Below are 15,431 nucleotides of genomic sequence, written 5' to 3'. Positions count from 1 at the left end.
CTTTTGCAAGTCTGACATCAATGTCTTTCCTTTCAATAAAACATAACACATGGAATGAACAGACCCTGTAAATGAAATACACGCTAGGGGCCAGTCTCAGCTCTGGAAGAAGTGGATTGACCTCTTGTGGAGTTCATCAGTCATGTTGTAATAACACTAATCACACAAAGCCTTATATTTTTTCTATGCAAAATCATTTAGAGTTCTTAGAATGTCATTACAAGTCATGAGTTACGAACCCCACTTGGTTACAGGTATCCTACCTGGTGTACCTTGCTGCTAGGAGATGCACATTGTTTAGTGTGCATTCTCCCGTGAAGTACCTAGTATATCTGGCCGCACGGCACATATTTTCAGCCTAGAAATACCTGGCATGTTAAGCTGCATGTAGCAAGATGTGCCTGGTACATTCAGCAGCACATTCTGGGTTTTCAGCCTGGATGTACGTAGTACATCGGGGAACATGCATGAGTAGTGCTATTTTGATCTCAGCGATGACCATGGGTACATCTACAAAAGCAAGTGGCAGCCCCCAACAGCAAGTCTCAGAGCTCGGATCGACAGACTCGGGGCACCTCGCTAAAACAAGCTGAGTATAGATGCTGTAGCCCACCAACTTCAGAGCCCGAGCCTCAACATCTACACAGCTATTCTTAGCGCGGTACCCCGAGAAGCATGAGCCTGCATTAGGTGAATTGATGGAAACTATAGTTAAGAACAGAATTATCAGACACATAGATCAACAAGATTTGTTGGGAAAGAGTCAACCTGTTTTTTGTAAAGGGAAACCATGTCTCACCAGCCTAGTAGAACTCTTTGAAGAGGTCAACAAACATGTGGGGAAGGATGATCCAGTGACATAGTGTATTTAGATTTTCAGAAAGCCTTTGACAAGGTTCCTCACAAAAGGCTTTTAAGAAATGTAAGTTATGGGATAGGAGGGAAGGTCCTCTCCTGGGTCAATAACTGGTTAAAAGACAGGAAACAAAAGTAGGAATAAATATCAGTTTCCACAATGGAGAAAAATAAATAGCACTTCTCCCCAGGGATCTGTACTCAGAACCAGGGCCGGCTCCAGGGATTTGGCCGCCCCAAGGAGCCAAAAAAAAAAAAAAAAGCCACGATTGCTATCGTGATCTGCAGTGGCAATTCGGCGGGAGGTCCTTCGCGCCGAGTGGGAGTGAATTGCCAAATTGCCGCCGAATAGCTGGACGTGCCGCCCCTCCCCGAAGTGGCTGCCCCAAGCACCTGCTTGCCAAGCTGGTGCCTGGAGCAGGCCCTGCTCAGATCAGTGATGTTCAACATATTCATAAATGCTCTGGAAAAAGGAGTAAACAGTGAGTGAGGTGGCAACATTAGCAGATGATACAAAATTACTCAAGACAGTTAAGTCCAAACAAGACTGTGAAGAGTTACAAAGGGATCTCACAAAACTGGGTGACAGGCCAACAAAAGAGCAGATGAAATTCATCATTGATAAATGCAAAGTAATTCCCATTGGAAAACATAATCCCAACTATACATAGAAAATGATGGGGTCTAAATTAGCTGTTACCACTCAAGAAAGATCTTGGAGTTATTGTGACTAGTGCTCTAAAAACATCCACACAATGTGCAGCGGTAGTCAAAAAAGCAAACAGAATGTTAGGAACCATTTGGAAAGGGATAGATAATAAAACTGAAAATATCATAATGGCACTGTATATTTGAATTGGAAAAGGCACAGAGAAGGGAAAAGATGACTTAAGGGGGGATATGATAGAGGTCTATAAAATCATGACTGGTGTGGAGAAAGTGAACAGGGAAGTGCTATTTACTCCTTCTCATAATAAAAGAACCAGGGGTCACCCAATGAAATTAATAGGCAGCGGGTTTAAAACAAACAGGAGGAAGTACTTCTTCACACAGCACACAGTCAACCAGGGGAACTTGTTGCCAGGGGATGGTGTGAAGGTCAAAAGTCTAACTGGGTTCAAAAAACAATGAGATCCGTTCCCGGAGGATAGGTCCATCAATGGCCATCAGTCCAGATGGTCAGAGATGCAACTCCATGATCTGGGTGTCCTAAGCCTCTAACTGGCAGAAGCTGGGACTGGATGACAGAAAAAGGATCACTCAATTATTACCCTGTTCTGTACATTGCCTCTGAAGCATCTGCCATTGGCCACTGTCGAAGACAGGACACTGGGCTAGTCAGGCCAATGGTCTCACCCAGTATGACCATTCTTATATAGCATGTTGTACAATACTTGTCAGAGGGCTCAAAACTAGTCAGTCACACAGCGAAAACTCCCTGCTCCCAGGCCTATAAAGCACTCCAGCCCCATCCACTGAAATACTGCAGGACTATCAGGCTACGCTTACACTGTTTCTGGCTTGGGGAAAACTAGAAATGTCACACCGAGAAAGTCTGACTTATGCAATGTCTTCTTGAAGCTTTGTCTACACTCGGCTTGTAGGTCTGTGTAGCTACACACCGCACTGAAAAGCAGGTGTGTAACTACACATGGCAGTGAAGGGCTCTGGCAGTGGGGAGGCAGCGGGGAAAGGCTCCTCACTGCCAGAGCCTTTCCCCACTGCTGGAGCCTTTCATTGCAATGGGGAAAGGCTCCGGCAGCAGGGAGGCAGTGGGACACTCAATGGTGGATATGGGAGCACGGCGTGGGTGTGTGGAGAATTGTGTAGGGTGTAGACCTTAAAGTTCCGCCAGACCCGTACTCTACGTGTCTAAGCAGGGCCTCTCCATCCACACGGCTATTCATCCCCATGCTAGCCGGGAATGCAGTGTCAGCACTCCACGTGCTGCCGTAAAGGTGGACATACCATCAGTTCCAGAAGCAAAGAGATTCAGATGAATCCATTTCTGCCTATTCATATTGCAGCAGGAGGGTTGTAGTGTGGTACATGGCTGCAGCACACATGTATTCAAAACAGACTTTGGAGAGAAGAAATCTTATGATATAGTCCAAATCAACAGAGATGCAGAGACAATTTTGAGACAGGGAAAAAATATTACAAGATGCTACAGCCCATATTTATCTAAGGTGGTAGAAAAAAAATAATTTTTTCATTAACTGAGAAAAAATTGTGATCAAATAATTATGGAGCCATAGATTTTAAGGCAAGAAGGGACCATTCTGATCACCTGCTCTGACCTCCTGAATAACACAGGCCACATAATTTCACCAGGTGAGTTCTGCCTCAAGCCCATAACATCTCTTGGAGTTAGAGCGTATCGCTGAGAAAGGCGTCAAGTCTTGATTTAAAGACTTCAGGCGATGGCGATCCAACCACATCCCTAGCTAAGTTGTTCCAAATGTTAGTTCACCTTCCTCTTCGAATGTGCACCTTGTTTCTAGTCTCAATTTGTCTAGTCTCAGTTCCCAGCCACTGGATCTCATTCTGCCTTTGTCTAATAGATTAAAGAACCTTCTGCAGTCAGAAATCTCTTCCCTTCTATGGACTTAGAGACTGTGATCAAGTCACCTCTTAACCTTCTCTCGGATAAACTAAATAGACTGAGCTTCTTTAGGTATCAGAGGGGTAGCCGTGTTAGTCTGGATCTGTAAAAAGCAACAGAGGGTCCTGTGGCACCTTTGAGACTAACAGAAGTATTGGGAGCATAAGCTTTCGTGGGTAAGAACCTCACTTCTTCAGATGCAAGCCATACTCTCTGGCTATAACCCACATTTTCCAGATCTGAAATCATTCTTGTAGCTCTTTTCTGAACCCTTTTCAATTTGTCAACGTCAGTTCCAAAAGCAAAGAGATTCAGATGAATCCCTTTCTGCCTATTCATATTGCAGCAGGAGGGTTGTAGTGTGGTACATGGCTGCGGCACACGTATTCAAAACAGACTTTGGAGAGAAGAAATCTTATGCTATAAAAATCCAAATCAACAGAGATGCAGAGACTATTTTGAGACAGGGAAAAAATATTACAAGATGCTACAGCCCATATTTATCTAAGGTGGTAGAAAAAAATAATAATAATTTCATTAACTGAGAAAAACTGTGATCAAATAATTATAGAGTCATAGATTTTAAGGCAAGAATGGACCATTCTGATCACCTGCTCTGACCTCCTGAATAACACAGGCCACAGAATTTCACCAGGTGAGTTCTACATCTAGCCCATAACATCTCTTGGAGTTAGAGCATAGCACTGAGAAAGGCGTCAAGTCTTGATTTAAAGACTTCAGGCGATGGCGATCCATCCACATCCCTAGCTAAGTTGCTCCAAATGTTAGTTCCCCTTGCTCTAGGAATGTGCGCCTTGTTTCTAGTCTCAATTTGTCTAGTCTCAGTTCCCAGCCACTGGATCTCATTCTGCCTTTGTCTGCTAGAGTAAAAAACCTTCTGCAGTCAGAAAACTCTTCTCTGCTATGGACTTAGAGACTGTGATCAAGTCACCTCTTAATTTTCTCTCAGATAAACTAAATATTTTATTTTTATTTATTTTTTATTTTATAAATAAACTGAGCTTCTTTAGTCTCTGGCTATAACCCACATTTTCCAGATCTGAAATCATTCTTGTAGCTGTTTTCTGAACCATTTTCAATTTGTCAACAACCTTTTTGAAGTGTAGACACCGGATCTAGAAACTGTGTCCAATGATGTTCTCTCCAAGCCGTACACCTCTCTATTTCCACTCCATATTCCCCGGCTTATACCTTCCAGGAGGGCATTTGTCCTTTCCATCACCACACTGCACTGGGACCTCAAGTACATCTCATTACACATCATGACTCCGAGTTCTCTTTTGAGTCAGGGCTTTCTAAAACAGAGCCCCCCCATCCTGTAAGTATGATCTACGGACCTGGTTCCTCAATGTAGGACCTCGCATTTAGTTGTAATCAACTGCACGCTGTTCAAGTGAGCCCAGTTTAGCAAGCGATTGAGATTGTTTTATAGGACTGCCCTGTCCTAATCATTGTTTGTCTCTCTGCCCAAACATATGTCCCCCAGACTGAAATCTCCCATGATAACGCAGACACACAGTAAAGAGTCTCTCACAGTAAAATTGTACAAGGGGAGAGAAGTGTGGCTCTGCGTGTGTAACCCGAACATCCCGGATGTTTTGGAACACTCAATGGTTTCTTCACATCGGTTTTTTTTTTGTTTGTTTGTTTTTTGATGGAACTAAATAGTTCCCTTCTAAATGACCAACTTCACTCTGCTCTCACTGATACAGGTGTAAATCCAGAATCATTCCAGGTTTACACCAGGGTGACTGACAGCAGATTTGGCCCAAAGCTTTCCATTTGCTTTAAAAATCTCCTATTTAGAAAGATCCTGGATTAGCTTTAATCTAAACTGCCCCAGCTCACCTGAACCCTGGCTGCGTCTCCTTCCCTCAGCACATGCTGAAGTCACACACAAACTGCAGGACGCTGCACTCAGCCGGGATCAACTGGGTGAGAGTATTTATACCTCCTAATGACCCCTGCTGACTTTACTCCCCAGGTGGGAGGTGAGAGACTTGGGTCACTACAGCGGCACATTTGTTTTGGCGCCTAGGGAGTCACAGCAAGTGGGGAATGTAGAATAATCCAGATCTTTCCTCCTGGGTGGCTGTTCATATCGACATCTACATGAAAAAGTGCGGGCCAAACCCTCAGCAGAGTGCATGGAAGTGTAGGCTATATTGTACTCGTCCACAAAAAGTGTGCAAATCCCCCCAACCGATGTGTGCACCGGGGGATTTACATACCTAAATTGGGCAGGTACAAAAGTGCTCACACAGTGTGCAGGACTTCACCCTGTGTGTAAGGGCTCTGCTTGGACTTGATTATGAAGACAAGTGAAAACTGGTTTGGGAAAGAGATGGATAATGACATCTTACATATACCCGGCCTCTTTTATCCAGAAGAATCCCCCAAACCTCATTCTAGACAGACCCACTCACCCATTGCAGACATGCAGCCAGCTCTGGGGTGGAACATAAGCAGCAACACTACACAATTGCAGCTGCTACCACTTTCTCTTTGGGTAGAAAGAAGGGCCCCCCTGCATAGGCATACTTCAGGGGCAGCTCCAGCCAGGACAACGGGGCCACACTTGGGGGACAAATTCCACCCCTGCCCCAGGCTTGCAGTGCTGGACCCACTGTGGGGTTGCTGCTGGCCCGTGGTGCCGGGCACCTGCCCTGCTGTCTGTTCGGGTCTTGCATAAGGACCCGGCGGGGGGTGGGGAGAGAGGGGATTTAACCATGGCCACATGGTGGCTAATGTTCAGTGTCCAGAGCCGGGGTGGGGAGAGGGCGCTTGGAAGCCCTGGCTGCAAAGCACCCAGCCTCCAGGAGCTCAGGGTGGGGCTGGCTCTGCCCCACTCCTGCGTGTGGGTTTCCTGATGACTCAGAGCCAGCCCCGTGCTCGGTCACATGGTGCCCCCGTGCCCCTTCCCTGTGAGGCGGCTGGCCGGAGCCGAGCCGGTCAAGTGAGCTCAGAGGCCAGGAGAACTGCACCTGCACCCTGTGGGGAGAGGCAGGAGCTACAGCTGGGCACCGCAGGGCGAGGGACGCTTCTTTCCGGGGGTGGGGCCTGCCCGGGTGTGGCGTGATCAAGCTATTTGGGGGTGGCCAGACCTTTATATTGTGCCCCCCCCCCACTACAAATATATGCAGGTTGATAGTGCCCCCTCCTGCCTCGCCCACCAGGCTGGCAACCCGTCCCCCCCTCAGACGGACCAAATGGGAAATCAGGCCAGGGGCTGTGAGCATCAGCCTGGCCTCCCCGGGCCGCCTTGCATCCGTCAGGGATGGGGCACTGCAGGGCGTGCGCGGCCCCTCGCCTGAGCAGGGACCAGGGCCAGCGAGAGGGCGACGGGACCAGGCTCATCACCGGGGCTTGGCAACGTTGTAATGCCTGAGAACCGAACGTCTCTGCCACACCCCTTCCCATGAGGCCCCGCCCCTGCCACGCCTCTTCCCCTGAGGCCCGCCCCTGCCACACCTCTTCCCCTGAAGCCCCCCCCACCTCTTCCTCTGAGGCCCCACCCCTATTCCATCCCTCCCCCAGAGGCCCCGCCCCCTGCCCCACCTGTACCCTCCCCATCGCTCACTCCCCCATCCCTCGGGACTCACCTGTTGCCGGCAGAGCCAGGCTGGGAGGAGCTGACGTGGAGCCTGCCCAATCGGGGCACAGCAGGACATGGCAGGGTCAGTCCCCAGACCGAGGGGCTGGGGTGGGGAAATCGGGGCACACTGGGGGCTGGTACCTACTTTGGAGCCCGGTCCAGGAGCAGCCAGTTCTGTCCATCAGGCTGGGTGCCGGGAAGAGCAGCAGCTTCTAACCAGTGCCGCTCTCCGGGCTCCAACAGCAGCGGCTGCTCTTCCCACCCCGTGGGGGCGGGGGCCCATTACTGCAGGTGTAACCCTTCTGCCAGGCAAAGCCAGCCGCAACCAGGGCCCGGTTCAGTATCTGGGGGTTCCTTTCCATCAATACAACAGAGAACCACCCAGTAACCTGGGGAAATTACACAACACCCCCGGGCACCTCTGAGAGGCAAAACTTCCCCTCTTGCAAGCACAGAGTCTGAGTGTAAGATAGAAACTTTTAATAAAAGGATTAATTTGGGAAAACGTCACAAACAGGGTTCATAAACATAAATCCTGAGGAACAGATCCACCCCCAAGTAAGTTGGGCAGTGGCCTTTTCCCCTCAGGTTCTTAAGTCCAGCAGCCCAAAAGTCCCTTTAGCGTGCCCATCCCTTCTCTGCGCCCCACTCACAGCTGCTGCCCTTGGTCAGGGCAGACCCAGAGTTCAAAGGTGCGTCTGCAGAGTTCAAGGAGGCACCTTACTCACTCCGGTGCTCAGGCACTCGTCCATCGCCCCTCTCCACCAGCCGAACCGCTGCCCGCTCGCTGCGCCTCTCCGCTAGCCACCCTGCTGGCTGCTCACCAGCCACTCATTCACCCGCTGACTGTCTGTCATCTTCTGCTACCCCCGCCCCAATCTCTGCACATCAGTCTCTTATTAATTTTCAGCTCTTTGCAGGCTGGGCGGAGACACTGCCCCATCTCAAGTGATTTCAGCGCTCAGTGATGGAGCATTTAAAATAACAAAAGAAGATCCCAATGAAGCCTACTTAGCTCTTTCTTTGAACAGTGGGGAGGAACAGGTCAAACCAGACTTGGGACTCCTCGGGAGAGTCCACACCTCTTCTCTGGGATATCTGTCCCTACGCCTCTTACTTTCACAGGGCTCTGGCAGCCGGAGCTCTGGCTTAACGAGGTCCTTTCAGCTGACGGTGACCCCACACTCTTTTGGGACAGGTTGAGCACAGTCCTGCTTCCCTGTATTCCTATACTAATTACAACATTTTGGTAACAGCATTTCACTGCCCCTGCATTCAGCACTAAAGTGATTTGCACCCAACACCAGCCAAAATGTACAACTTTGACACCGCTCTATCCGCTTAATATCTAAGCAGAGCAGGAGCAAACTGTATTTACATAAACACACCCAAAGTCTCTCCCCCTCCCAGCTAGCTGTCAGACCCTGCTTCCACAGGAATTCTAGTGTCTGGTCAGGGGACAGTTGCCCTTCTTGACTGGACATTCTGGTCAAAAACTGGACACCAGGCAACCCTGTCATCACCTGGCAGCCCTGCCGCAGGCACCCCGCAGTAACCTGGTGCCCCTCACAGGCACCCCCCACCCGGGAACGATGCAGGGGCCACCAGTGCTGGGCAGAGGGACACACTTGTGCCAGGCCTGGCTATTACCTATGTTTGGTCCAGATCACGGCATTGTCCAGCTGGAAACAGAGTGTCACCGCCCAGCCCCAGCCCCTGGGGGGCAGCAGGGCCGATACTCCAGGGGGTCCAACAGCCATGAATCATGGGGTGCGGCGGCTCGGAGCAGGAACAGCCATGAACCCTCCTGCCACCTGGCAACCACCTCCTCTTGGGGCCGGCCCCTTCTCCTCGCCCACCCCCGGCAGCTCTGCTTTGCCCTCTGCCACCTGCCGGAGACGCTGGGCTCCTCTGGCCCTGGGCGGGGACCGTCACCGGACACCGCCCCACCAGCAGGGAGTCTGGGGCCGGCTCCTGGCACAGGACTCCTCATCGCTGTCCCTTTCCCAGGTGTACATGGCAGTGCCGGGTGCCTTGTGGCTAGGAGGGGCCTGCCCGGGGTAGGGGCTGTGACTCACGCTGTTCAGGGGGGCAGCTGAACCTCTAAATTGTGCCCCCCACTAGCAACATATCCAGTTTGGGGGGCAGCACCCCCCATAGTCCTCCAAACTCTGCCCATGCCCGCTGGCACTATGGGGAAAGGGCCTCAGGCAGGGGAGGGGAGCCACAGCAGAGCTATGTGCTGGAGGCCGAGGGACCATTTCTCTTTATGCTACTCCACAGGGTGTCAGAAATCAGAAGTTTTCCAGGGAAAATGGGCCATAGGATCTCTGCAGCGATATCTATGGGTGGTGATTCTAACTACCTGGAATTGTTGATAAATTGTATCGTTTGACCACACTTTGGTTCCTTATTTTGTTATGAAATATACTCAAGATCCCAATTAACCAATGTCAGTTGATTAATATGGCACAGGAACAAGGTTCGATCTGATACCAGTCTCCACAGAGCCGTCCCACGCAGCGATACTGCATTCACCTTACGCAGACGGGGCGCTCCCCCCGTTACAAATTTCAGCTGCTATTCTTTATATGATTTTACAAGTGACACATTTTGACAAGTTTCCTATCTACTTGTGCCAAATGCTTAGTTAAGTTAATGCAAGGTATTATGGGATATTAAGCATAAGTGAATGAACAGGATTATGGTACAGGCCAGTTTCCACTATATCACTGTTAAGAACATAAGAACAGCCATGCTGAGTCAGAACAAAGGTCCATCTATCCCAGTGTCCTGTCTTCCAACAGCAGCCAATGCCAGGTGCCCCAGAGGGAATGAACAGAACAGGTTCATCAAGTCCTGCTTTGAGCAGGGGATTGGACTAGATGACCTTGTAATGATGCTGCCTCTGGTGGGACACAACTGAGAGTACCAATTCAGGACAAATTGCTTAGAGCAGGGCTGTCACAGCCCCAGGCTGGTGGTTCTCCACCTCTCAGGCACACCAAAGCAGCCAAGCAGAGAGGACTTCGGTCTCATCCCACTGGCTAACCATAAGTCTGACAAGCAATTCCCTGAGACACTCCAGTTTCCCAGTATCACCACCAGTGCCCTCGTTATGAGGACGAATGGTTATGAAAACCAACACCCCAGTAAAAGAAAAAATTTCTCCCAATCCCAAAGGACCAAGCCCTACACCCAGATCAATATACAAGTTAGATATTACCCACAAATCACGCTGTTGCCAATCATTTAGAATCTAAAAGCTAAATGTTTATTCATGAAAGGAAAAAGATATAGATGAGAGCTAGAATTGGTTAAATGGAATCAATTACATACAGTAATGGCAAAGTTCTTGGTTCAGGCTTGTAGCAGTGATTGAATAAACTGCAGGTTTAAATCAAGTCTCTGGAATACATCCCCCGCTGGGATGGGTCATTCAGTCCTTTGTTCAGTGCTTCAGTTTGTAGCAAGGTTCCTCCAGAAGTAAGAAGCAGGATTGAAGACAAGATGGAGATGAGGCATCAGCCTTATATAGTTTCTTGCCATGTGGCCTCTGCTTTCTTTGTCCCAAGGACAAGCTGTCCAGCACATGGCATGAAAAACCCTTAGCGTTCTGTCCATAGGCATGTCCCTGCACACCTTGCTCAGTCACAAGGTGTATCTGCCTTCTCTCAATGGGTCAGTTGTATAGCTGATGGTCCTTAATGGGCCATCCAGCAGGCTAGGCATTGCTGACGCCACATTGCCCATTGCCTGGGGTGTCACCCAGAAGCATAGCACAAGTTTGAATTACAGACAGTATAGAGCCAATACTTATAACTTTAAATACAAAAATGATACATGCATACAGATAGCATAAACATAACCAGCAAATCATAACCTCCTCATAGACACCTTACTTGACCTCCTTTGTACAAGATTTGGTGTGACTACAGGATCTTGGTTGCAACAATGGTCTATACTGTCACAGTTGGTGTCAATAATGTCACAGACCTCCTGAGGTCTCTTCCAACCCCTATTATTCTATGATTCTAAGTGATTCATCCCCTGTCACCCATTCCCAGCTTCTGGCAAACAGAGGCTAGGGACACCATTCCTGCCCATCCTGGCTAATAGCCACTGATGGACCTGTCCTCCATGAACATATCTATTTTTTTTAAACTTATCTAGTTCTTTTGCTACAATATTTGTGGTTAATGCTATTGATACTTAATGCGTACTACTAGTATATATATATATATATATATATATATATATATATATATATATATATATATATATACAGTGCAGAAAATACAGATTACGAATGTGATATATATCTATATGATATCCAGCATATATTAGGCAACAGGAACAAAGGCGATAGCAAAGTAGAGCAAGGTGATAGCAATACTTTTCCCAAGTATTTTATTCACACACACACACACAATACTCTGTTTCATATTTATAGTCAGTATCAGAAAGTGAACTGTGAATACTTTGTGCCTCAGATCACTCTGGTAAGGATTTGGGGAGTTTCGAAGTGCTCTTTGACACCTTTCCTCGCCCCCCTCTCTTGACCTGGTGCATTGTGCTGCTGTGTGGTAGGGTTAAACCACTGGGGATAGACTCTGAAATGTTCAGAAACCACAACTAAGGCCAGATTTACACACACACAAAAAAAGTTGGCACCCAGCAATGGTGGCCCGTTTGGGACAGAAGAGCCCAGCACTCAGCACTTATTCTGGTGCCTAAATGGCCCTTGCTGTGTTGCTGCATCTCAGAGCGGACAGAACGTCAGGGGCAGATACAGTTCCCAACCCAGCGTACACAAAGCCCCCACTAACATGCTGTCTCGGTTACTCAGAAAACCTCTCCTGCATCCTCTGCTTCCTGATCACTCAGCAGCCCCCTCCTGGTCAGCCTAGAAGCTTTTCCCTTGGAACAGGAGACGCACCCGGTCATGAATCTGTTTGGTTTTCACACCGTACACGATGGGGTTCATCATGGGAGGAAAAAGGAGGTAGAAATTGGCCAGCAGGATGTGTACGTATGGGGTGACATGGCGCCCAAACCTGTGTATTGTTGAGGAGAGGACCACGGGGATGTAGAATACTAAGATAGCACAAAGGTGGGAGCCACAGGTGCTGAAAGCCTTGAGCTGCTCTTCCTTGGATGCCAGGCTTAAGACAGCCCTTAGGATCTTGACATACGATAGGGAGATGAACATCAGATCCAGCCCCACAATGAAGAGAGCAACAATGATCCCATAGATGTTATTGAACCTGGTGTCAGCACAGGCCAGATTGACCACGGCCATGTGCTCACAGTAGCAATGGGAGATGATGTGTGACCCGCAGTAGGGCAGCCTCCTGAGGACGAAGGGCAGAGGGAGCACTAGGAGAAGAGCCCGGGCCAAAGCCGCCAGCCCGATCTTTGCTATCACTGAATTGGTCAGGATGGTGTCATACCGCAGGGGGTTGCAGATGGCCACGTACCTGTCGAAGGCCATGGCCAGCAGCAGAGTAGACTCCAGAGTGGAGAACGAGTGAAGGAAAAACATCTGCACCAGGCAGGCGTTAAAGCTGATCTCCCTGGAATTAAACCAGAAGATGCTCAGTATTTTCGGCACGGTGGTGGTGGATAAAACCAGGTCGATGACGGCCAGCATGGCGAGGAAATAGAACATGGGCTTGTGCAGGGAGGGCTCTGTCTTGATAACATACAAGAGGGTGCAGTTTCCTAGAAGGGCCACGGTGAACATCGAGCAGAAGAGGATGGAGATCCAGGGGTGCAAAGCTTCCAGCCCTGGGATTCCCGTCAGGAAGAACACGGATGGATCAGAGCCTGTGCTGTTGGGAGCTGACAGGTTGCCCTGCAGGAGCATCCTCCGAAAGTTTCACATCAACGTCTGTCCTGTCAATAAAACGTATGAGATGGGTGAACAGACACTACACACGTGAGATGCCGCACTCCAATCTGGCTCACGGGGTGCAATTCCTTTGGGAATGGATGACAAGGTCTGGAGCTGATAGAAACATTGGTTGGGTGGTAAATATTGATGAGCTCAAATTAAGGAAAGCCTGGATCCAGGGGTGTAAGTACAAAGTGATAAGATATCAGCTACCGGAGGGCTCTTTAATCTGGCAGGCAAAGGCAGAACAAGTTCTAGTGACTGGAAGTTGAAGCCTTCATAGTGCAAACTGTGAATAAGATGCAACCATGCAACTGGAACTAAGCTGGAATTAACCAGTTCAAGAGAACCATCAGTAGCTGTAGTAAGTTCTCCATGGCTTAGGGTCTCTCAATAGAGATTGGATGTTCCCAGAGAGATGTTCTAACTCAACCGCAAGTTACTGGGCTGCATGCAGGAATCATCGGGTGGGTTCTTTGGCCTGTGATATGTAGGAGGTCAGGCTAGATGGCCATAATGGACCCTCCTTGCCTTAAAAATCGACCACTCTATTATTTCAACAGGCACTGTGTCCACTTCTGTCACGTCTGGAGTTGGCTCTACACATCAGATCTGTGACACCAACCCTTTCCAATTTTCCCTACATGCCTTTGCATTACCTTTTATGTTATCATGAGCGTTTCTTTCAGTGCTGTCACCATGGTACCTGAGTGCTTGGGGGAGACACGATGAACTTCATACTCCATTTTCATCTGCAGCTTTCAGATTTCAAATGATTTATTTTGCTATTTTGGAGCATTAGGCACTTGTGTGAGATTAACCCAGATTGGCCCCAGCCCAAAAACATATCAAGCAAATCAGCCGAAACCAGATAGTCTAGAAATTAGCAAAGCCCTTCCCTCCCTCAGAGAGCGACCACCCCATGAGTCCTATACTTGGCCAGGTGAGAAGTTAGGACGGTAGATATGGGCTTTGCAGCATGGTTAGGGTATTCCTGACCAAGGTTGAATAGGGACTGAATTCCAAGGGAAGCCCCCTGACCCCAGCCTACCCTCTCTTATGCTGGGGAATAGGGAGGGGAGGGGGGGTGAACTCATTGCCTTTGTTACCAAGCCCTCTCCTCTGCCCGATCTTTAGCACTGCTGACAACACCCCCAGCCTCGCAGTCACTCAGGGCTACAACCTGGTAGACATCTTTGACCCCTCTGACCTGCATGTGCAGGGCGTATCCATGTCCTGTCACGTCACTCTCCATCATGTTCCTAAGATCCGACCCTTCTATCTACAAAACAAAAACTCTCCTCCATCTCCAGCCCCTCATCATCTCCAGCCTTGGTTCCGGCAACCTCCTCCACTCTTGTCCACATGCCCCTTCTCGCACACCCAAAGACCGAAATCCCTCCACAGGCTCCTTGTCCTCATCCTCAGCGCCCTTCACAGCTCCACTTCCTTACTGATCCACTCAGTTCTCTTCTCGTGTTGTCCCCTCTCCCCTCCACTCTGCCAGGGATGGAGCACCCACCTATCTGCGTCTCCCATGCTGCATCCCTAGTATAGAACCGCCCCCCTGAACCGGCCCGTTCCCCATTCCTGCTTCGTAGCCATCCTCAAGACCCACTCGGCCAAGGAACAATGGACCATCAGGTAGATTTGATGTGCATCTATTTAACATAACAGATGCATATCATGGCAGGAAAAAAATGGTCCATATTTTGGTTTGAATTCCTTTATCTCCCCCTCCGTATGTTACAGAGAGCTTAATGTTAATAAAGAAAAGTATCTGTGTGTGCATGTGTGTGTGTGTGTGTACAGTGCCTTGCACATTCTGAGTGCTATCTGAAGGACAATAATTTTCAGTATCTAGAGAATGTACAAAATCCCCCCAAACTTGCCAATCATTTGGTGGACAAATTTTAACACATGGATCCTGGCTCCATCCCATCATTAGTTCTTAGGGATTTCCACCTTTGTTTGCACCCACAAGGATCTGCCAGCAGGAATGTGGGCACGGAGGCTGCTACACACCTGATTTGTGGGGACAGTTATTTCCAGGTGCAAATTATGCCTTCAGCTAGGAAGGCCAGTTTTCTTTTAAAAGCAAGACTCAAACGTAATACACATAGTCTCTTGCACATAAACTGCATTCCACAACCCCTTGCAGAATCCAGGCACCTTAACAGAAAGGAATTAGGACCAATGCTGAAGTCAAGAGAGGTCATCTGCCTGTGAAACGTCTAAAGAGCCACTCAGCACCACATCCTCAGTCTTGGGTGTTGAAAGTATTGGCCTTCATCCACGCTTGGGCACAGAGCTTGATTCTTAGGAGGTGCTGAACACCCATCAGCTCCCATTGAAAACCAGATCACTCGTTTAGGTGAAAACCAGATCATTCATTCTAAATATAGACCATCGCTGCCTAGCGCTAGGCACCCAAGTGTGATCAGGTGGGGCACAATACG

General features: G+C 48.8%; 1 protein-coding gene across 1 annotated transcript; it reads right to left on the bottom strand.

Annotated features, from left to right (window-relative positions):
• Positions 1-11,497: 11,497 nt before the first annotated feature.
• Positions 11,498-12,954, bottom strand: LOC103307340 (olfactory receptor 52K1-like). The gene has a single exon (XM_065598544.1). It carries the CDS (start codon positions 12,943-12,945, stop codon positions 11,983-11,985), a length of 963 nt encoding a protein of 320 aa, XP_065454616.1. The 5' UTR covers positions 12,946-12,954; the 3' UTR covers positions 11,498-11,982.
• Positions 12,955-15,431: the final 2,477 nt, after the last annotated feature.

Source organism: Chrysemys picta, chromosome 1, assembly GCF_011386835.1.
Source record: "Chrysemys picta bellii isolate R12L10 chromosome 1, ASM1138683v2, whole genome shotgun sequence".
Taxonomy (NCBI): Eukaryota; Metazoa; Chordata; order Testudines; family Emydidae; genus Chrysemys; species Chrysemys picta.
The sequence above is the reverse complement of the archived record's forward strand: the minus strand, read 5'-3'. Positions and strand labels throughout refer to the sequence as shown.

Excerpts from the sequence above, each read along its gene's own strand:
- LOC103307340 (XM_065598544.1), bottom strand. The coding sequence starts at position 12,945 with ATGCTCCTGCAGGGCAACCTGTCAGCTCCCAACAGCACAGGCTCTGAT.